The sequence below is a fragment of the Dermacentor andersoni genome, chromosome 7, assembly GCF_023375885.2.
Source record: "Dermacentor andersoni chromosome 7, qqDerAnde1_hic_scaffold, whole genome shotgun sequence".
Taxonomy (NCBI): domain Eukaryota; kingdom Metazoa; phylum Arthropoda; class Arachnida; order Ixodida; family Ixodidae; genus Dermacentor; species Dermacentor andersoni.
This window is the reverse complement of record NC_092820.1, coordinates 133,761,025-133,780,217: the sequence shown is the minus strand read 5'-3', so window position 1 is coordinate 133,780,217 and position 19,193 is coordinate 133,761,025. Positions and strand designations below refer to the sequence as shown.

At 46.2% G+C, this 19,193-nt stretch overlaps 1 protein-coding gene across 12 annotated transcripts in view; it reads right to left on the bottom strand.

Moving 5' to 3' along the window:
* Nucleotides 1-3,423: 3,423 nt before the first annotated feature.
* Nucleotides 3,424-19,193, bottom strand: part of LOC126533798 (monocarboxylate transporter 3-like) — a 69,436-nt gene continuing 53,666 nt past the window's right edge. For all 12 annotated transcript variants that reach the window (XM_055072381.2, XM_055072382.2, XM_055072376.2 and 9 more), the window contains 2 exons: nucleotides 13,408-14,385; nucleotides 3,424-3,582 (listed from right to left, as the gene is read on the bottom strand). In XM_055072381.2, the coding sequence (XP_054928356.1) occupies nucleotides 3,455-3,582; nucleotides 13,408-14,385 (1,106 nt within the window). In that variant the 3' untranslated portion in view covers nucleotides 3,424-3,454. The remainder of the gene's footprint in view (nucleotides 3,583-13,407; nucleotides 14,386-19,193) is intronic.

The window sequence follows — 19,193 nt, the reverse complement described above, 5'->3', positions numbered from 1 at the left end:
ATAATTTTGCATTACGCATCTCAAAGCATCGCTACAAAATTATGTAAAGTGCCTTTGTCACATCTTCATTGCATATAAATATCGTGTCCATTGTATATACTCAACATGTTTTTATATATCGTTACAATTAGTTTATTTGTAACTGCGTTTCCGCGGGCCAATCATGTTATAGTCATAGTAGTAGTGTTATAGTCATAGTAGATTCAAGTCAGGCCATGTGGACTCGGGCATTTCTTCGAACACGTGCCATGTATATAATCCTTCATACTCTTGCGCATGTTATTGTCCTGGCGGAATTGTGCCGTCATGGGAGTCAAAGTTTTCGTATTGTTTTTGGTTGAAATAAACTTTTTCTAAGCACGAAACTTTTTAAGACTGTCTATGGGAGATACCAGAATTGTAGCCTATCATTCAAATTACATTTTTTGTTGATTTACTTTATGGCGCATATTTCAATCTAAGAATTCTAGCTGGTGAGCGTGCAAGGCATAGCTTATTCAACACGAATTGACAAAGACTGCACCAGTGTCTCCATATTAATTTTCAAAGTGTCCGACGGCCTGCATTAGCGTTCCATGGTTACTTTCGGCCACGAAGCCCTGAAAAATTACAGTAGTTCCGAGAATTGTCTACTAAAGCGTAAATATTGTCTGGCTCGGCTGTGACTTTGTTTTTGCTTAGTGTTACTTACCGCATTTACTCGATTCTAAGCACCCCCTTTTTTCATGATCGCGATGCCCAAAGTGAGGGGGGGTGCTTAGATTTGAAAAATCTAGAATGACCCCCCTCCCTCTTTTCGCTGCGACATCACGACGAGATGGGTGCGAGAAATAACATTTTATTTTGCAAACATCCAAAAGAAAAATCGGTGAAGACAGTGAACTCACCGCTTTTGTCGGCTGCTCAGTCACTATCCCTGCCGCTCCCGAGTCCGCGCGGCTCTACAGTCCGGCTGTGCGGCAAAATTGCGCCGCGGACGCCGTTCCACCTCGGGACTCCGACGGCTCCGGCTCGATGACAGAGCGAGCAAGCGCGCTTGGCGGCCTTGGCTGTGCGCTCTTCCTAACAAATAGCGGGGTGCTTAGATTTGCATGCAAAATTTTTTTCCCAATTTTTTCGCGAAACTTGAGGGGGGGGGGGGGGGGTGCTTAGAATTGGCGGGTGCTTAGAATCGCGAAAATACGGTACTCGCCTTTCCCAGCTTGTGCACGTCTGCCAATGCACTTGCCGGTGGCAAAGAATGCTTAAGCTTTAATAGACAATTGTTAGATTTTCTCGCCCCATGCGACCACTTGAGTGCAATCGTACCAATTGAGCCGGAACGCCAGGCAGGAGCGCGTCTCGCAGTAAAACACGTTGTGGGGCTAGTTGGTGCATAGCTTCCAAAAGATGAAACGCCAACTGTGACGACACACGAAGAAGGAACAAAGGAGAGGACAAGGCGCTTCCTGTCTTTCTTCCGTCTTAGTGTGTCGTCCCTGTTGGCGCTTCACCTTTTGAAAGAGCGCGTCTCGGCGGGACAGAGCGGTCGAAAGAGAACACTAGCTGCTGAAGCAGCGCGGGAGGCGTTGCGCGAGGAACAAGTGCATCGCCGCGATGCCACGCCACCCTCGCTGTCGCTCTTGCAAACCTGTGTTACGCGCGCCCGTTCCTTGTCCACACAAGCTCTCGCCTGCGTTCTTGCTGCGGCCTCGGTAAGGCCCAAATGAAAACGCGCCAAGCGTCTCAACGCGCTCGCTTGCCCGCGAGGTGCTCATAAATCGAAGGACGCTCAGCAGTGCTCAATTGGAAGACATTGGGTCAGCCCAAAATCTCAAGCTGGGCGACACCCAAATTTCAAGTCGGCCCGCCCTCAAATTTAAGCTGGCCCATCACCAAAATTTCCTATCACTGCTCGCGCGTTCGTCGTCGTCTTCTTCCACAGCTGGCTGGCTCTATCTAGAAAGAAATCGTCTTACGCCTAAGAGGGACGGACGGACAGTTTTCTCGTTGGGTAACCACAGAAATGCTTACCCATAAAAAAACCATCTGCTTCGAGTGGTAAGGAACCTAGCAGGAAAGGCGTAGCATCCGTCGATCCATCATGATCATGGACCGCATATGGGGAAGTGGAAGTACAATACTGTGCACGCCAAAGGGCTGACAGGTAGGCAGGAACGGAAAGAGGAAAGCAGGCGAAAAGTAGTGTATGAGCGATGCAGTTATGTAAGAGTAACAGGGCAACATTTAGCAAAGATTATCACAGGCGAAGAGCTAGAAAAATATTAAGCGGATTCTAGGCGTTCCTTGTTGCCGAACCCGTAGAAAGAGGAAAAGAAGCTATGTCACATGCCACGCACCCGTACGACTGGAATGCGACAGCATCACTAGTAGCAGTAACTGCCACCCGTCTATATACACTGCCTCTAGAATCTGCTCGCTATACAAGCAAAATTGAAAGAAACCCTTGATAAGACACGTATCATGAAATCGGGTCTAGGGGAATTGTTCACCAAGTCAATCTTTTTGAATCCTAAGTGTCCGGCAGAAGCGAGAATTTGATAACACAATCTCCGGTTTACGTAACACAATCTCCGGTTTACGATCACGCCTGATTACCACAGTCGTCAAGCTTCCCGTCCCGCCACCGTCATGTAGGCGACTTCTGCAATGAAATGTTCACTCACCGTATTCTTCCAAAAACGGAACGCTCATGCGCTTGACGCCACTACGACCGGGCCGGTTGGTTCGGTTCCATAACTTTAGACAGCGCAAGAGAGAGTAAAGACGAAGAAATACACACAACAATAGCTAGCATTCGGTCGGCTAAGCGAATGAAAACAGGTGAAGATCGGCTTGGCGAATAAACAATGGTGGCGCTTGTCCTCTGAATTCCTTACATTTCCGTCTCTCCTGAACTGTGACTTCCAACATCATGGTCATATTTTTCGCCCGGAGAAAACAGCGAGGACATGCCGTCACCTGACGGACGCTTCTGGCGTTACTTTGACGGGACGGGATGGTTGGCGAGACGACTGCTGGAACCGGGTCTAAATTTTTCCAGTGTAGGTCAGCTTCTTGTCATGCCACCTCCGGCACTCAGCCATTGTGCTCTTGCGTGCCCTATGTCGAGGATCAACATATCTCGCACGAATAAAACACACGAAAACGGTCACGTCACCAATCGGGAAGGTACGCCAATGCTGCTGCGCTTATGGTGGTGATGCCACCGGTTCTATAGCCGGCTGCTACAGTTGCCTCAGGCTTACCTGTCAATCAGATACAAGGATAATTGTAGGTAATGTTGCTGTCATTCTCAAAGGGAAAACGCATCGAGTCACGTATCACATTTGATATCATGACAATGGAAACCCAAAATTGCAACCTCTGAGTAAGCATCACTGAAGGCAGTTCTTTGATAAAAACTAAAGAATAGAAACAATGTTCCTTCGCCTAAACACAAGTTTTTATTTTCCTATATAAGCCGTTTTTGCCGTCTCAGCACGTAAAGCTTCGCCATCCATATGACCGCAACGACAGCGTTTACTATAGCCACGAAATGAAGAAGGCCATCGTAGGATCCCAGGTGGTCCCTCCAGTAACCTGAAAAATTGGGATATAAATAAAATAAAGAGCCTCTCCCAAAGTATCGTGTCTGCTAGCGTGCAATTTTAAATCGTGTAAATGAGTTCGATTCGGGGCTACTAATAATCTGCTCGACACCCAAATGCGTCCGTTGTATCGCAGAAATTCATTATGTACGAGTAATTTAATCCCAAATTTACTTGCAAGAAAAGTGGGTAAAGGAAATTTCACCGAGAATTTGGTTCCCTCACATGCGTTCGCGTTTCGTCGCTATGAAAGATCACAGTGCGTGCCCAGTATGCATAGTACCAAGCCTGAACTCTGTTATCGCCTAGCAAAAATAAAAAAAAAATAACATAAATGAATAAATAGGTAAATATAAGAAACAAACCAAAAGGAAAAAGAACACATAGATTTACTATCCTCTCAAGTGGCTTGTTCGAAGAAGTCCATAAGTACTGAGAGGCATCGTGTCGAAGCTGATATCGCTGCAGTAAGCTGTATGGTCGCTCAGTTTCGCAAGAGTGGCGCGACCTTATCCTCGGTCAAATAGAGTGATGAGCTTTCTGCTGCCAAATTGATTGCTGTTTGCCTTTCTCGTCACGTGGCACATCTGTTGGTGCGGTGTCTGAAAGATAACACTGCACTAAAACACTCCGCGTTAGGGCTTTTTTTTTCTTCTTGTTGTGGAGGGAAACTCCCATTTTCTTGGCCTCAGAAATGTCACCGTGTAGGTTTTATAGAGCCAGGGAAAAATGGAAACGTTTGTAACCAAGAATTAAGCAGTGGAACCGGAGGACAGGGATAGTCAGAGGTAATAAATAATGCTGAACAAGAAAAAACACTGCAGAGTCGTCAGCTGTTTTAATACTTAAGAAACGCTGAAGAATCTTTTGCCGAGCTTTGCCTACGATAGTCACATTTCCCTAATTCGATATACTTATTTCAAAACTCTGGGACCTCCTGCTGTAATACTATTACCATGTAACTACAATATGACTATTGCAATAAAGTTCACATGACTTGAGTTTTAAAAAAGAAATGATACTTGTATGAACAGTTATAATGAGACCATGAAGCTTTGCAAGAGGCTCGTCCAAAAACGTGTGACAAGGGCATAAAAAAAGTTAACATGACAAACGGTACAAGAAATATTGTAATTCAAAAAATTGTGATGGTACATGGAGTGGCTGATCACTTTAAGTTAACCAGATAATTTGAAAATTGCTAACAAAATCCTAATTGATCCAAATGAAGCAATCAACCAGTTAGACTTAGATACCGATTAGCTTGCCTTCAGCAATGTAAAATATTATGAACAATGGTACTTTGGCACAGTTATCTAAACAGATCGCTTCAATAAATCCAGGAAGAGTTTTTTTTAACAATCATAAATAAATACGTTTTACTTTCTAAATGAAGTACTTTGGAAGTTTTTTTAAAATACCTGATATTTTTATATGTGACATTCCATGTGAGGCATATGCCCCCTTCCCCCAGTGCAGGTTAGCCAACCGGACGTGCGTCTGGTTAACTTCCCTGCCTTTCCTGTCTTCTCTTTCTCTCTCTTTCCTCTCTCTCTCTCTTTCTCTCGGAGCAGTAACGGAAGTATTCCGTAGTCAAGCTGAATACTAAGCATATGTGGCCACCTTCGAGGAAAAGTCCACATATTCTACAGCTGTGACATCTATTCCCAGGAAACGCAGAAAAGTATAGAATAAGCAAATAACTAACATCTGTTGCTATGGGACCTTTCGTTCTAGTTGATTGTGTACTAGTGTTAGGGATGATGTAGGCGAAGCAAACACACAATCTCCAATCAAACGCAAAAGCTGTGCACTTTAACTCGCAAAGGTTCTTTGCAAGCATCATTTATAGAACTTATATACTTATACAAGCGACTATAGAACTTTCCGAAGACAGCGTATCAGAGAGAACAATTTACCAACACAACCAAGATTGCTTGTGTTGGTAAACACAAGCAATCTTACGGCTTCATGAAGAGTCGCTGGCGCCCCTGGCAAAACATAACTGCCGGAGATTGCCGCGAGACAATTGGAGATGCGTCATTTTCCCTTCCCCATCAAAGACCCCATAATTATTAGGAAAGATGTTCCTCGTCTGTACTCAACTTAACCGTTCAGAGTAAAACAAAGCTGTTCTAGCTTTTCTGCTTCTCCTCTCACATGACAGCAAAACTCTTTGCGATAATGTCAACCTCGAGCTTCATGTTGTTTCAACGCTGTGCACAACATTATGGATCAAGAGCACGAACTTGGCGCTAGAGACGATGGCAGTTAAGAACTTGGTGTCTCCTGCTGTGCGTTGCACACTTTTTCGCAATAGGTTCGTACGCTTCGTTACTCCTTTGGCCAACATATTTCGAGGAGTTGTTGTTTAAATCTGACGCGATATGGAGCTCCGAAGCGGACCTGCCCTGGCGGCGTATCGACAATGCCGCGTGACGGAGAGGCTACGGCAACGGTGAGTGCAGCGGTGGCCACATTTACTGCAGGCACTCGCTCTCGGCCCCGCTAGCGCCCGGTCAAAATAGACTTACATCCCCACCCACACGGATAAATTATTCTGAGCTACTCTTAAGCGTCGCTAAATAACTTTACCTGAACCTGCAACCTCTACGCGCACTCTGTCTCTAACTCCACTACGCTTGCAGACTTTTTTTTTTCTGGAGGTTTCTAGGAAATATGGCATTGGGCAAACACAATCTTTTTTATTGAAGCACGCGCGGCGCATGCTCAAGATTAGATATGGCTGATTCTACTCTGCCTGGCAGTTCAGAGGTCAATTGCGCCTCCGAATAAGGAGAACTACGTGAGCAGTGCGTCGGTTCTTGGGCCAGCAATCCACATCGTTTCCTACATAGGCAGCACATTCGGTAACGGTGATGGTGTATGTTCTTATTTTCGAAAGACGCAAGGTTAACGCTGAAAAGCAGAGGGGGAGGGAGGGGGCGAAAGAGTGCTTGTGGTTGGCCAAATATAACATTACAGAACACCCGAATAATTTGAGCTCGCATGAATCATTTGGGATACAATTTCACTACCAACTTTGGCTGCCATGACATCACTGCAAAGGGAACAGCCTCTCGTGTTCGCACGCGTTTTGAAATAGCCCCCCCCCCCCCCCCCCCCCATCCAGTATTGCTTATATGGCACGCATTCTGCGGATCTTTACGAGGAAGGTTTAGCCCGCGAGCTCCTATCCAAACACATCAGACGAGAGAAATCATTTTTCTCGATGACCACTGCGCGAGTCCTCATCAAGTTTGTTGCACCTAAAAACCAGAAATGAATGTGTTTGCGTCACACATAAATTTTTAATACGCCAATGGTAAATTACCAAAAGCCAAAATTATTGGGTATCAAGCTTACATGTCTAACTAAGCAATCAGATATAATATAAATCCTCGAACCTGCACTTAATAATACATGGTCCTGTTGTTTGTGTTCTTCTGTCCTGATCTTTGCGCCCTGCTCTTCAAAAATACATCCTAATCGGAGAAAATAATGCATGACACCCTTCTGAAATGCACTTGTAATTTGTCTGCAGCTCTTTCGAAAAGTTTTTCGTAAACTAATAATTTCAAAACCGCTGAATATATGTATTTCACGTTTGTTTGCTTTAAATGAGCAACAAACTCATTTTGGGTTACTGCGATACCTGTTTTTGGTGCGCACTTATTGATATTAAACCACGGGCTTTGAATATTTTGAACTCAACACCTTCTCGAGAATTTCTCAAATACTAGCTCGGGAAAAGCACACACAATAGAAATGGAACAAGAGGTAAATTCGCAAACGGGTGAAAGCATGACTTAAAGTACAATTAAAAAAACTTGCAGGTCTCGTGTACTGTGGGAATCGGTTTTGGCTAGCCGGCATAGCAACATGGGCATCATGGTACACAAATTAGAGTTTCGGATGTAACGTGAAGCTGTAACAAAGTAGGTAGCGAAACAAGTTGCACAATAAGCCTTAGAGTGTTTACTGCGGCGTTCTTAGGAGGGAATATTACCAGGTTTAAGCAAGCAATCTGCTTTCGAGAAGCAAAAGAAAAGCATGTGTCGTATTCGTTGCGGAAGGTAATTCCTCGGTTGCTGGGGCGCTATAACGTAAAGCTATTCCAAAAAAGTTTTCTCTTCCAGTTCCATAATCAGCCATCCATGGTTGGTGAAAAACTTTTTGGACCACCTTCTACATTCGGCGCGAAGCGACTGAATCGGCCACTGGAGGCGGAATGATCCCGTTTAGAGCAAGCGAAAGGCCGACGATTGTGGTCTAGTAACTTTAGGATGGGGTAACGGAAAGGCCCGCCGAGCAAGTTGATAATGTGACAAGATTTCATGGAAGGAGAGAAGCGATCCCTGTACAGTCCTAAGTCGCCGGCCGTGAGTCCGCCGGAACCACCGCATTGTGAAAGACCTCGCGCACAGTCATGGGCCAACTGATTGTCGTTATAAAAAAAATTGTGGGGTTTTACGTGCCAAAATCACTTTCTGATTATGAGGCACGCCGTAGGGGAGGGCTCCGGAAATTTCGACCACCTGGGGTTCTTTAACGTGCTCCTAAATCTAAGTAAACGGGTGTTTCGCCATTTCGCCCCCCATCGACATGCCGCCGCCATGGCCAGGATTCGATCCAGCGACCTCGTGCTCAGCAGCCTAACACCATAGCCACTGAGCAACCACGGCGGGTAACTGATTGTCGTTAACATGTCCTCAGAGTGCACATTCCCATATGGGCCGGGAACCGTTTGATGATATTGTTACGTGTGGAAAGACACAGACGAGATATGCTATTTACACGCTATTTACACTGGAGCCAGGCAGCCAGGCTGACACTCGCTCGTGCCGAGGGCACCGACCAACTTCTTCGTCGTTCTCGCGGCTGCTCGTCTCTCGCGGAATCATATCGTAATATCACCCCCCGGCGGCAAAAGCACCGTCACGGTGCTGTTAAATATCCAAGGGGCATGGAGAGTTGTAGGGCTTGAGTCGGGCAACGTGGACAATGTCACTGGTTGTCACAGCGGAGGACGTCGTGGGCGTGGCTAGAACGATTTCATAGGTGACATCGGTCACTTTGCGTATCACGCGATATGGGCCTGTGTAACAGAAAAGCAATTTTTCACAAAGGCCGACTTTACGCGATGAGGACCAAAGCAACACGAGGGCTCCGGGCACAAAATGGACATCACGGTGACGGAGGTCGTAGCGTTACCGGTTGCCACTCGGATGCGTAGAGGTGTGGATACCACACACATAGCACGTGGACTACTCGTGAAGCTGTGAACGCATACGAGACAAGCATGCGGCCTTACAGCAGGAGACCTTGTGTTCGGTTTCAAACCGATTAGCACTGCTTACGGTGGCAGGTATTTCTGATCTAATTAACTAACAAGAGGCAATGACTAAGGACAAGATGAGGGGTTTCGGTGGGGTCTAGCTAGCGCAGAGAACTATAGATAACAGGGTGATGAGGGTGGTACTGGCGCCTGTGACTGGAGCGTTTTCCGCCAGCTAACCTTCATTGACTGCTAGACTATCGCAACGGTGCGCAACCGAACTGTAGGAAGGACGATATAATGAACGCTCAGCGAAGACTAAATGGCAGAGTGATGTCTTAAACGTTGCGAAAGGGTTCCACGATCTTATACTGCCACGTAAGAATTTTTATTGCACTCGAACAAATTCATTCTCTCAGGCAGCTCCGAGGGACCAGCGCTACAGTGACCAACGGGCAGAAATCTTCCATTTAATTTTTAACAGGGCTGTTTGCGGCTCTTGCGCGAAAAGTCACTTTTATTCCGCATATTAATGCACATTTAACGCGTGCACGTTGCCCTGACGTGGTGCGTTATCGCGGTTTTGTGACGCTGCATGAATGACAGGCGAAGCGGGCACATACCGAAAACTTGTGTCTCGTAGCGGAGAACTAAGGGCGAAAAAGCACTGAACCAGAAATAGTTACTTTCGTTTTGCTTGCTTTAGACGTGCACAGCAGGTGTGTACATATTATATCGAGCAGGGAGTTTTTGCGGCTTTCGCGATGTTGCGTGACAGACTGGCGAAGTGGGTGTGGCGCAGACATTTTTTTTTGCTAACACAGGAGGGCTGGTTGATAAAATTAAATAGAAACTGTTTTCAATAGTTTTACGTTATAGCGCCCTTATGTGACGGTACTTCGAGGCATCATAAATCCAGCTTGAAATATGTCAGCTAACGGAAGCTTTCATTTCCAGATGCAATAATGATCATCAGCTCGCACAAAAGGTGTTCGGAGTTCTGTCGAGAGACAAAGATTTCGACGTCAAGGCTGCCAGAGAGAACGAAAGCAGCCATGAAGGCGCGATGTACGTTCGAAACAGTAAAAGAAGAACCCTCGCACTTTAGGTTGAGAACGGAGCGCCTCTGGCCGTCACTATGCAACATGAAAGAGCGACATGCCACGCGTTCGCTCGTTGTACATCATGCTGAACACGATGGTACTGCTGCTTGTGCACTCATTGGTTGTGACCGCCTGGTGATCGCAGCGTTGTAAACAGTGTCTGTACATACACCACATTATGCATTGCGATCAATGCACCTTGATAGAAAAAGAATGGAAGAGTCACTGAGAGGTAGAATCCTAGACCAAACTATGTTGACCCTCAGGGATATATATATATATATATATATATATATATATATGTATAATTTCCTAGAGTTCATTTTGAACCACAGATAATTTTCCCAATGCTTTCCTTGGCTTCATTGTCTGTTGGCTTTACATGGCGATGATTGCAAAATGTCAATTACATCGCTTTTCCTGCTTCTCTATCATTCATAACGAGGGCCTAGAATCTGGTAATCTTGACGTGCCATAGGTTAATTAGTTAAACACTTAGTTCGTGAATTTTTTGTTGATTAGTCGATTCAGTATTTCTACTTTATTTATGCAAATAATGTCCACCTCTACGATTAGACCAGCTCATGTACTAGAATGGTACATGCTTATACCACAGGCCATTCGTAATTGAAATTGGTCGCTTAAAAAGCACACACACACACACACACACACACACACACACACACACACACACACACACACACACACACACACACACACACACACACACACACACACACACACACACACACACACACACACACACACACACACACACACACACACACACACACACACACACACACACACACACACACACACACACACACACACACACACACACACACACACACACACACACACACACACACACACACACACACACACACACACACACACACACACACACACACACACACACACACACACACACACACACACACACACACACACACACACACACACACACACACACACACACACACACACACACACACACACACACACACACACACACACACACACACACACACACACACACACACACACACACACACACACACACACACACACACACACACACACACACACACACACACACACACACACACACACACACACACACACACACACACACACACACACACACACACACACACACACACACACACACACACACACACACACACACACACACACACACACACACACACACACACACACACACACACACACACACACACACACACACACACACACACACACACACACACACACACACACACACACACACACACACACACACACACACACACACACACACACACACACACACACACACACACACACACACACACACACACACACACACACACACACACACACACACACACACACACACACACACACACACACACACACACACACACACACACACACACACACACACACACACACACACACACACACACACACACACACACACACACACACACACACACACACACACACACACACACACACACACACACACACACACACACACACACACACACACACACACACACACACACACACACACACACACACACACACACACACACACACACACACACACACACACACACACACACACACACACACACACACACACACACACACACGCACACACACACGCACACACGCACGCACGCACGCATATATATATATATATATATATATATATATATATATATATATATGAACCAGAAGAAAGAACACGGACAGGCCCGATTAACATGAGTGGCATTCCATGAGGCAACAAAACACGGCACCAAGTACAGCATAGGGGAACATATTTGTACTTCTTCATTGAATTAAAGAAATGATAAATAAATAGACATTACAGTGGATGAAAAAACAACCATTCACTTTCTGAGGTATTTATGAATCCGCAAGAGCTAGCCCTGGAAGTGTTGCTAGCCAGCACCTGGTTAGTGTGTGTGTGCGTGTGTGTGTTTGTGACATACAACAGAAGGAGGCAAAAGCACTGCGCAAAATATTATTGGAAATTGTGAATATTTTCAGACGAAGATCCTTACTATCTTAGGTAAAGCCGAATCGCGCAATGCGGCACTTTCAAAACAATATTTATGTATTTTTCGACTACGGTCTCTTCTTTTGGGGATGCGTGGTGGCGGTCAACTATACTTTTTATATCTAATCCAGTTTGAGAATTGTATATGTTGTAAAAAAAAGCTAAGCCATTTTCTGCGGTATCTTAGGTCCTTCCATTGCCGTTTCATCTTACGCTCGGTCGCAGTGATGTCAAGCGTTTCAAGACCATTTCCCATTACAAAAAATAAAGTCAAATTATTAACCACTCTAAGCGTCTCAGCTAACTCACGAAAACGCATGCGTATTTGAGTATCGCGCTTCTTGCGTGAAAATACAGCTCTTTCAGGTTTTCGCTCAGGCGACAAACATTCTGGTGCAAGAAGCCTAACCCTGACTCCTTATATTTCTAACATGTCTGCACACGGGCACACTAGTACTAATATAATTTGTATGTATAAAGCCGGATAGACTAGTTGCACGTATTGCACATGTAATGAAAATGCGACACGGTGCCACTACTGACCACAACAGTTATACCTTTGTAGACCACTGAAACACCGCCTCCCAACGACAGTCACTCTCTCGTCTTTCTGAAACTGTAGCACTGAGGTTCAGAAAATGTGATTTGACTGAATGACAGCGGAAATGCGCGAGATTTTTTTTTTCAGGCATAAACTACGTATATTTATAGTAAGCTAGCACTGTGTGTGCTCTTCCCTTCAGACGCAAATAGTTGCTACATCATATTAGTCCCGCTTCAAGCATATTGACGTACCGTCCTGCGACAGGGAAGCTAGTGAAAGCGGTCACTTTGTCGGCATGCGGCCGTTCATGGCCTAATAGAGAAAGCATCCGTTTGCTGCGCTGTGGCTCCTTGTTTTAAATCCACCATGGAGTACTTGTGATTCATTGACATTTTTAATTGCCGAGACAGGTGCCGATTAGTCAGACATATGGGAAGTACACGAAGCAATGTGCGCATTGAAATCTTGTTTGCACCAGAAGCTGCCGCCATTTGTTATGCATAGAGAATAGGCTACAAAACGCTTTCTTTCAGGGTAGTCTGAGATTCCAAGCCATTGAAGAAGAAGCTGTGCAAGTATCTTAACGCCACTTTCGCGTTATACAGAGTATGGCTTGGGGAAGACGTGTTCTTTTAGGTTATCGTGCTCTGTCCTGTCGCCTTCTTCATTTTTTTTGTGAAGAGCAATCGAAATAAAGCTTTTGTTTTCATGAAATAATCTGGATATCGCTTCACGTCTGAAAACGTATCTGGCAGGTTTTTTTTTTTTTTTTACATCTGGCATTAAGGATTTTAGATCGGCAAGACTTCACTTACCAACCAGAAATGGTCTTGTGAGCAGGACGACGCCAGTCCAGAAGGACACTCCACCAAGCATGAGTGGCATTCTTTCGATTCCAAAGTCTTTAACCAGAAAAGGCGCGAGCAGAGTGACCCTCAGTCCGTTACTGACACCAAATAGCGCAGAGGAAGCCAGCATAAGCGGGAAATGCTCTAACCACACGAAGAGTTCAAGCGCCAAGAACTGGAGAATGTATCCGATAAGCATAACGCTCTCTAGTGATAAAAAACCAGAGTCGATTATCAGACCACTCAATGGCCGCGCCACAATGTCTGTCACTGCGAAGGCGTTCAGGAGAAAGACGCCGCTGGATGGAGGGATTCCTCGGTCCACGGCAACGTCCACAGAAAGCAAAATAAAGGTCGACATTCCTAGCGCGATGACAGCGAAGGATATCGCACTCACGGCGAATGGCACGCTGGCGAATTGTTTCACAATCAGAGTAAAACTTGGTTTGGCTGCGTCGTCCTTGCCCACTGATTTCTTTTTTGACGAGAGCAACGGGGTGGTCTTGAGGCCGAAGTCGTCGTTCTGACGGAGTGGTAGTTCTGCGAACTTTGTTTGGTGCGCTTTGCCGTTCGGCATTTCGGCGTCGTTGGGAAAGCACCCATTGCGCGTCTCAGCTGCAGGCAGGAGAAGATTGTTCGGAATGTTCCCATTGTCCTTGATAAGACTGTGCCGCGTTTCGCTAAGAGAACGCTTTTTCGATTTTGTCCACTCAGGACTTTGGACGGCGAGAACCGGAGGAAATGCGTTTAGAGCCATGCCACCAAGTAGAAGGAAGGTGCCGTGGACCCCGTAAGTTACTCGAAGCAGCTCAGCCAAGGGCGGCAGGTACACGCTGTTGATACACATGGCCGTGTAAATTACACTGCACGCTGTTGCACGGCGTTTCTCGAAGTGCTGGGACACGATGACGGTAACGGCAACGTGAACGCCACACACCGCTGTTCCTAAAAGAAAAGAAATAATATACAAGACAGGTGGATTAGATTACATGCCTTGATGCCTGAGAGAAGCAGTAATATTTCGTTCAAAGTCCGTTAATTCACTCCGCGCTACGCGCACCTCACATATACGAGTTTGTGAAAAGTTTATGAAAGTTAAAAATACTTAGGACTCGCATAGCTATTGTAACGCCTTGGATTGAATTCACACCCAAAAGCATGACATTTCCAGCATAACGTTTTAAAAAGCAAGTACAAACCAGGAAATAAGCGCAAGTACAAAAGTGCCATTTTTTTATTTCTTCTTATAGCGTTCCATGCAATACGTTTCATTGTTTACCTATGTAGATGTAGATAGGTTTAATACGCCATGAGGTAGACGTCTCGCGTCATACGAAGTGACGTACGACGTAATACTGTAAAAGCGGCAGCAACAGCATGAACAAAACTTATCGCTGCTTAAAAGAGTATGCGGTAGTTGAGCTTAGAGTGCCGGTAGTGTACGCTTTTGTTGTAGGTCTTTCCATTGCACAAGATTTTGACATTTCTTTTTGTGCTTTTGTGAGGCTGCTTGTTATGCTCGACTTGTTTGCTAATGTTCATGTATTTGTTTGATTTCATTGTACATTGCTTATCGTCGTTGTTTTCCTGATGCAGACCGAATAAGTTTGATTTGCATGGATTAAGATGTTCAATTAATGGGTTCCCTGGCATGTGTTGGGAATTTGTTTTCTTGGCATGTTGTTAGAAAAACCTGCTCTTGTGTTGTATATAGGCCCACCTACTTGCACCAGAGTTACGGCTCACAATATATATAAATAAACGAAAACAAATGCCATCCCAAGTAATTAAGATATACATGCAAGGTGCCAAATAAGGGACGGCAGGAGGAAAACGAGAAGGTACAGAAGTCAGTATGCATATTGTACTTTTTAAATAGCGAAACATTAAAAGTAAACCCCTCCTTCAGTGGATAATATCTCAAGTTACATCTATATTTGAACTACGCAATCTGCCTTTTCATAACATTGCCGCACCGCTCCTTGTATTTCGTTCATTTCTCTTCATTTACGCAGAGAATCTAGTCACATATGCGTTTATGAATTGAACATTATTTAGACAACTTGGTCAGCACACTGAGTACGTTAAAACTTTAAGTAGGCTACTAAGTCCGTCCCTGTTTAATTGTCATCTTTTTGTAAATATCTCAGAATCTTTTGTGCAGTACTTTCCTATGTACATTGAATAAGTTTGGCCTAAGCTTTTATTGTCTTCTTACCTGTGGTTCATGTAAAACAGGTAGCATTAAAACTGAGATTGCTTCACACTTTCTGTCGCTGGAAAGTTAATGAAGCAAATAAAAAAGACACCCAAGGAGGCGCAGGAAACCGAACACCTAGGGCCACTGTCGTGCTATCTCATACGACGTTCTGAATAAAATGATGGCGTTTTAAAGTAGCTACGAAACGTTAGTGCATATTAATACTGCCGTATTTTCCATACATTGGTGAGAGCAGCATTCCGGGCAAGTTCGTAATCCATTACTTAAATGATATTGCGCGACAAAAAGGGTAGATAGGTCTCTTCGTTTTCTTGATCTTCGCCTAAACTTTCAGGACAACCAAACGTGTTGGTCGTATGAGCCGCGAGCCAACAAGCCACTTCTGCCGTATGCGTCCGCACATTCTAAGCTTGTTAAGCGGGCCATTATCAGTTTGTGCTTCAAGAATGCCCTTAGCAAGTCTTGCGGTCATGTTGTGGACGTAAGCTCTGAAACGCAAACTTTACGTTTGTCCTTGGCTGGATATCCTAGGGTGGTGCTAGTGTCTGTCGCGGAACGCATTTTAAGAGAAGCGCGATCCAGTACGCAGAAGTCAGTTGCCGATGCCCCTCCCGGCACACGCCCTAAAGTAAGTGTCATACCTTACATGCACGGGATATCCCACAACTAGAAAAAGATTGCGCGAAGGGCGAAGGTAAGAGTTGTTTTTTCTGCTCCCAACAAGCTCGGCAGGCTTTGCAGGCTGACGGATCCAAATGCCGTCCCTTCTGATAAGTGCAGAAAGCATCTCCGTAAAAAGTTTGTCGAACGTGTCCACCGGTGGTGTACAGCCTCCCGCTTTCATGTGGGAAGAAGTATATCGGACAAACTGGGCGTTGCCTCAATGATCGGCTCCGCGAACACAGCAACAATGTAAACAATGGCTCTGGTAGGTTCTTGGCAATCCACTGTCGCGATCATGGATGCAAGCCTCTTGAGGATCAATGCACGATTGTTTCACGTGGCAGCACGCAGCTCATCCGTGAAATATCTGAAGCGTAGATGATCGCGAAATTGGGTGACACGTGTGTTAGCTTCCCGTCTCTGGCTCTCAAAGAAAAAGAATTAAGGTTCTTATACGCGGCATCACATAACTCGTAACCATGTTACGTGAATTCGCAGTTCATTTCCTTGTAAGCGCATGCGCGATCTACGCTGCCTGCCATGTATAAAACCGAGGCAGTGGCACAAAAACTTAGTTGAAAGTTTGCGCTTGGTGTGTCGTCTCTCACGTCCGTGTCGTTTTTTGTCACGCAATATCATTTAAGTAATCCATACATTGGCACGCGAGAGGTTGCCTTGGAAAAAAGGCCAGAAACATATAGAGTCACCGCACGTGTGCAAGACGCAGACGGGTTTTAGGCTTGTGATGAGCCCGCTACTTCTCAAATAGCATGCTTCCTGGAACTGGCGCCAAACTATTGGTGTTAATAAACACGGCGCCGCTCCCTGAAGTGCCACATTGGACGAGAGAGAGAGAGAGAAAGGCAAAGGAAAGACAGGGAAGTTAACCAGAGATTATCTCCGGTTGGCTACCCTGTACTGGGAGAGGGGTAAGGGAACGCGACAGGTGAGAGAAAGAAGGATTAAAAAAAGGAAAAAAAAACCTATACACGCACGTACACGCACGTACACGCGAACTGTTTCTGTGGGCACTGTCACGCAGCCCACAAGGACATTCCTAGTCTTACACAGTGTAACCGTACAATCCTACGTCATACAGTGTGCAGTCACAATCTGTTAAAAAGTCCCGTGTTTTTCAAGTACCGCAGCAGCGCTTTCATAGCGGATCGCGCAGATGTTCGCGTAGGCCAGTTTCTAAGGATCTTGTTTTCTGTCATTGGGCGTTTGTCCAGTTTGTCTAGGGTGGCTGAGATGACTGCTCTTGGCGGGTTGAAACGAGAGCACTGACTAAGAAGGTCCTCAATTGTTTCATTAAACCCGCAGATGTCACATAGTGGGCTGTTGGACATTTCGATAAGAAAAGAGTACGCATTTGAAAACGGTTCTCCTAGCCATAGATGGACTAGAAGGGTGCAGTCACGTCGTGGAAGCTCGGGCGGAATACGGAGCTGTAAATTAAAGTCCAGGGTATGAAGGCGTGCACTTGTGAACTCAGATGAAGTCCACTGAGTTAGTGTCAGGTCACGCGCAAGTACGAAAAATCTTTTCGCTGCGTCGGCTCTCGAAGGAGGAATGGTAAAGCAGTTGACGCTGTCATGGGCAGATCGGGCAGCTGCGTCTACTCGATCATTGCCATGTATTCCACAGGGACTAGGCAACCACTGATATATGATATCGTGTCCTTCGTCAACTATGCGAGGGTGGACTTCTCCGATCTCTGCGACGAGCTGCTCATGTGACACACGGCGCAGTGCTGAGAGTACACTCTGTAGGGCTGCCTTGGAATCACAGAAGACTGACCATGCTTGGGGTGGTTCCTCCTGAATGAAATGAAGAGCCGCACGCAGGGCTACCAGTTCAGCAGCTGTCGTTGATGATACATGTGACGTCTTGAGTGAGTGAGTGAAGAAACTTTATTGCAGGTCCGGCGAGGACGCGAACTCGTCGCGCACCTGGCTAGTGCCACGTCGGGACCGGCAGGTCTAGTGCACCGGCCCGGTTGCGGGCACGCCGGAGAGCCAGCATTTGCTTTTCTAAAGCGGGGCTACGTAGAAGCGCGTCCCACTCCTCCTTGATGAACTTGGGGTATGTCGCCCTGCACTCCCAGAGCATATGCGCTAGAGTGGAGGTCTGCCCGTATGAAGGGCAGGCGTCGTCGCGATACACGCCCGGGTAAGCCTCGTGGAGAACGGACAGACACGGATACGTGTTGGTCTGCAGAAGTCTACGCGAAACGGCTTGCGCCCTATTCAACTTGGTGTGAGGGGGTGGACAGACCCTTCTAGACATGTAGAAGAATTTAATAATCTCGTTGTGAGTAGCGGGAGCGTCCCTGTGGCCGTAGGGAGGAGGGGAGTCGGTGCTTCTTGCAGAGGAAGTGCGGTCTGGGAGCTCACGCGCAGCCTCATGAGCAGACTCATTGAGGCTCGGGGGAGCACTCTCGACCGACGCTACGTGAGCGGGAAACCAGTCGATTGAATGATGCGTGAGAGCATATCGACTCGAGCTGCTAAGAAGACGAGCAGCTTGCTTGGCGATGCAACCCTTCTAAAAGGCCCTAACTGCCGTTTTGGAATCGCTATATATCTCGGACCCAGACCATCTAGCAGGGCGAGGGCGATGGCGGCTTGCTCGGCGACTCCGGGGTCTGAAGTGCGAATGGAGGCGCTATTGGAAATCTTGCCGCTGGAGTCGACCACAACGATAGCAAAGGTCTTCCCATCGCTATACTCCGCGGCGTCGACGAAGCTTGCTCTAACGTCTAGTTGCTTGGTCTGTTTGAGGATGGCTGCTGCTGTGGCCTTGCATCTGCTCTCGTTATGAACGGTATGGACATTTCGGGGCACAGGGGCCACTGCGAACTTGTCTC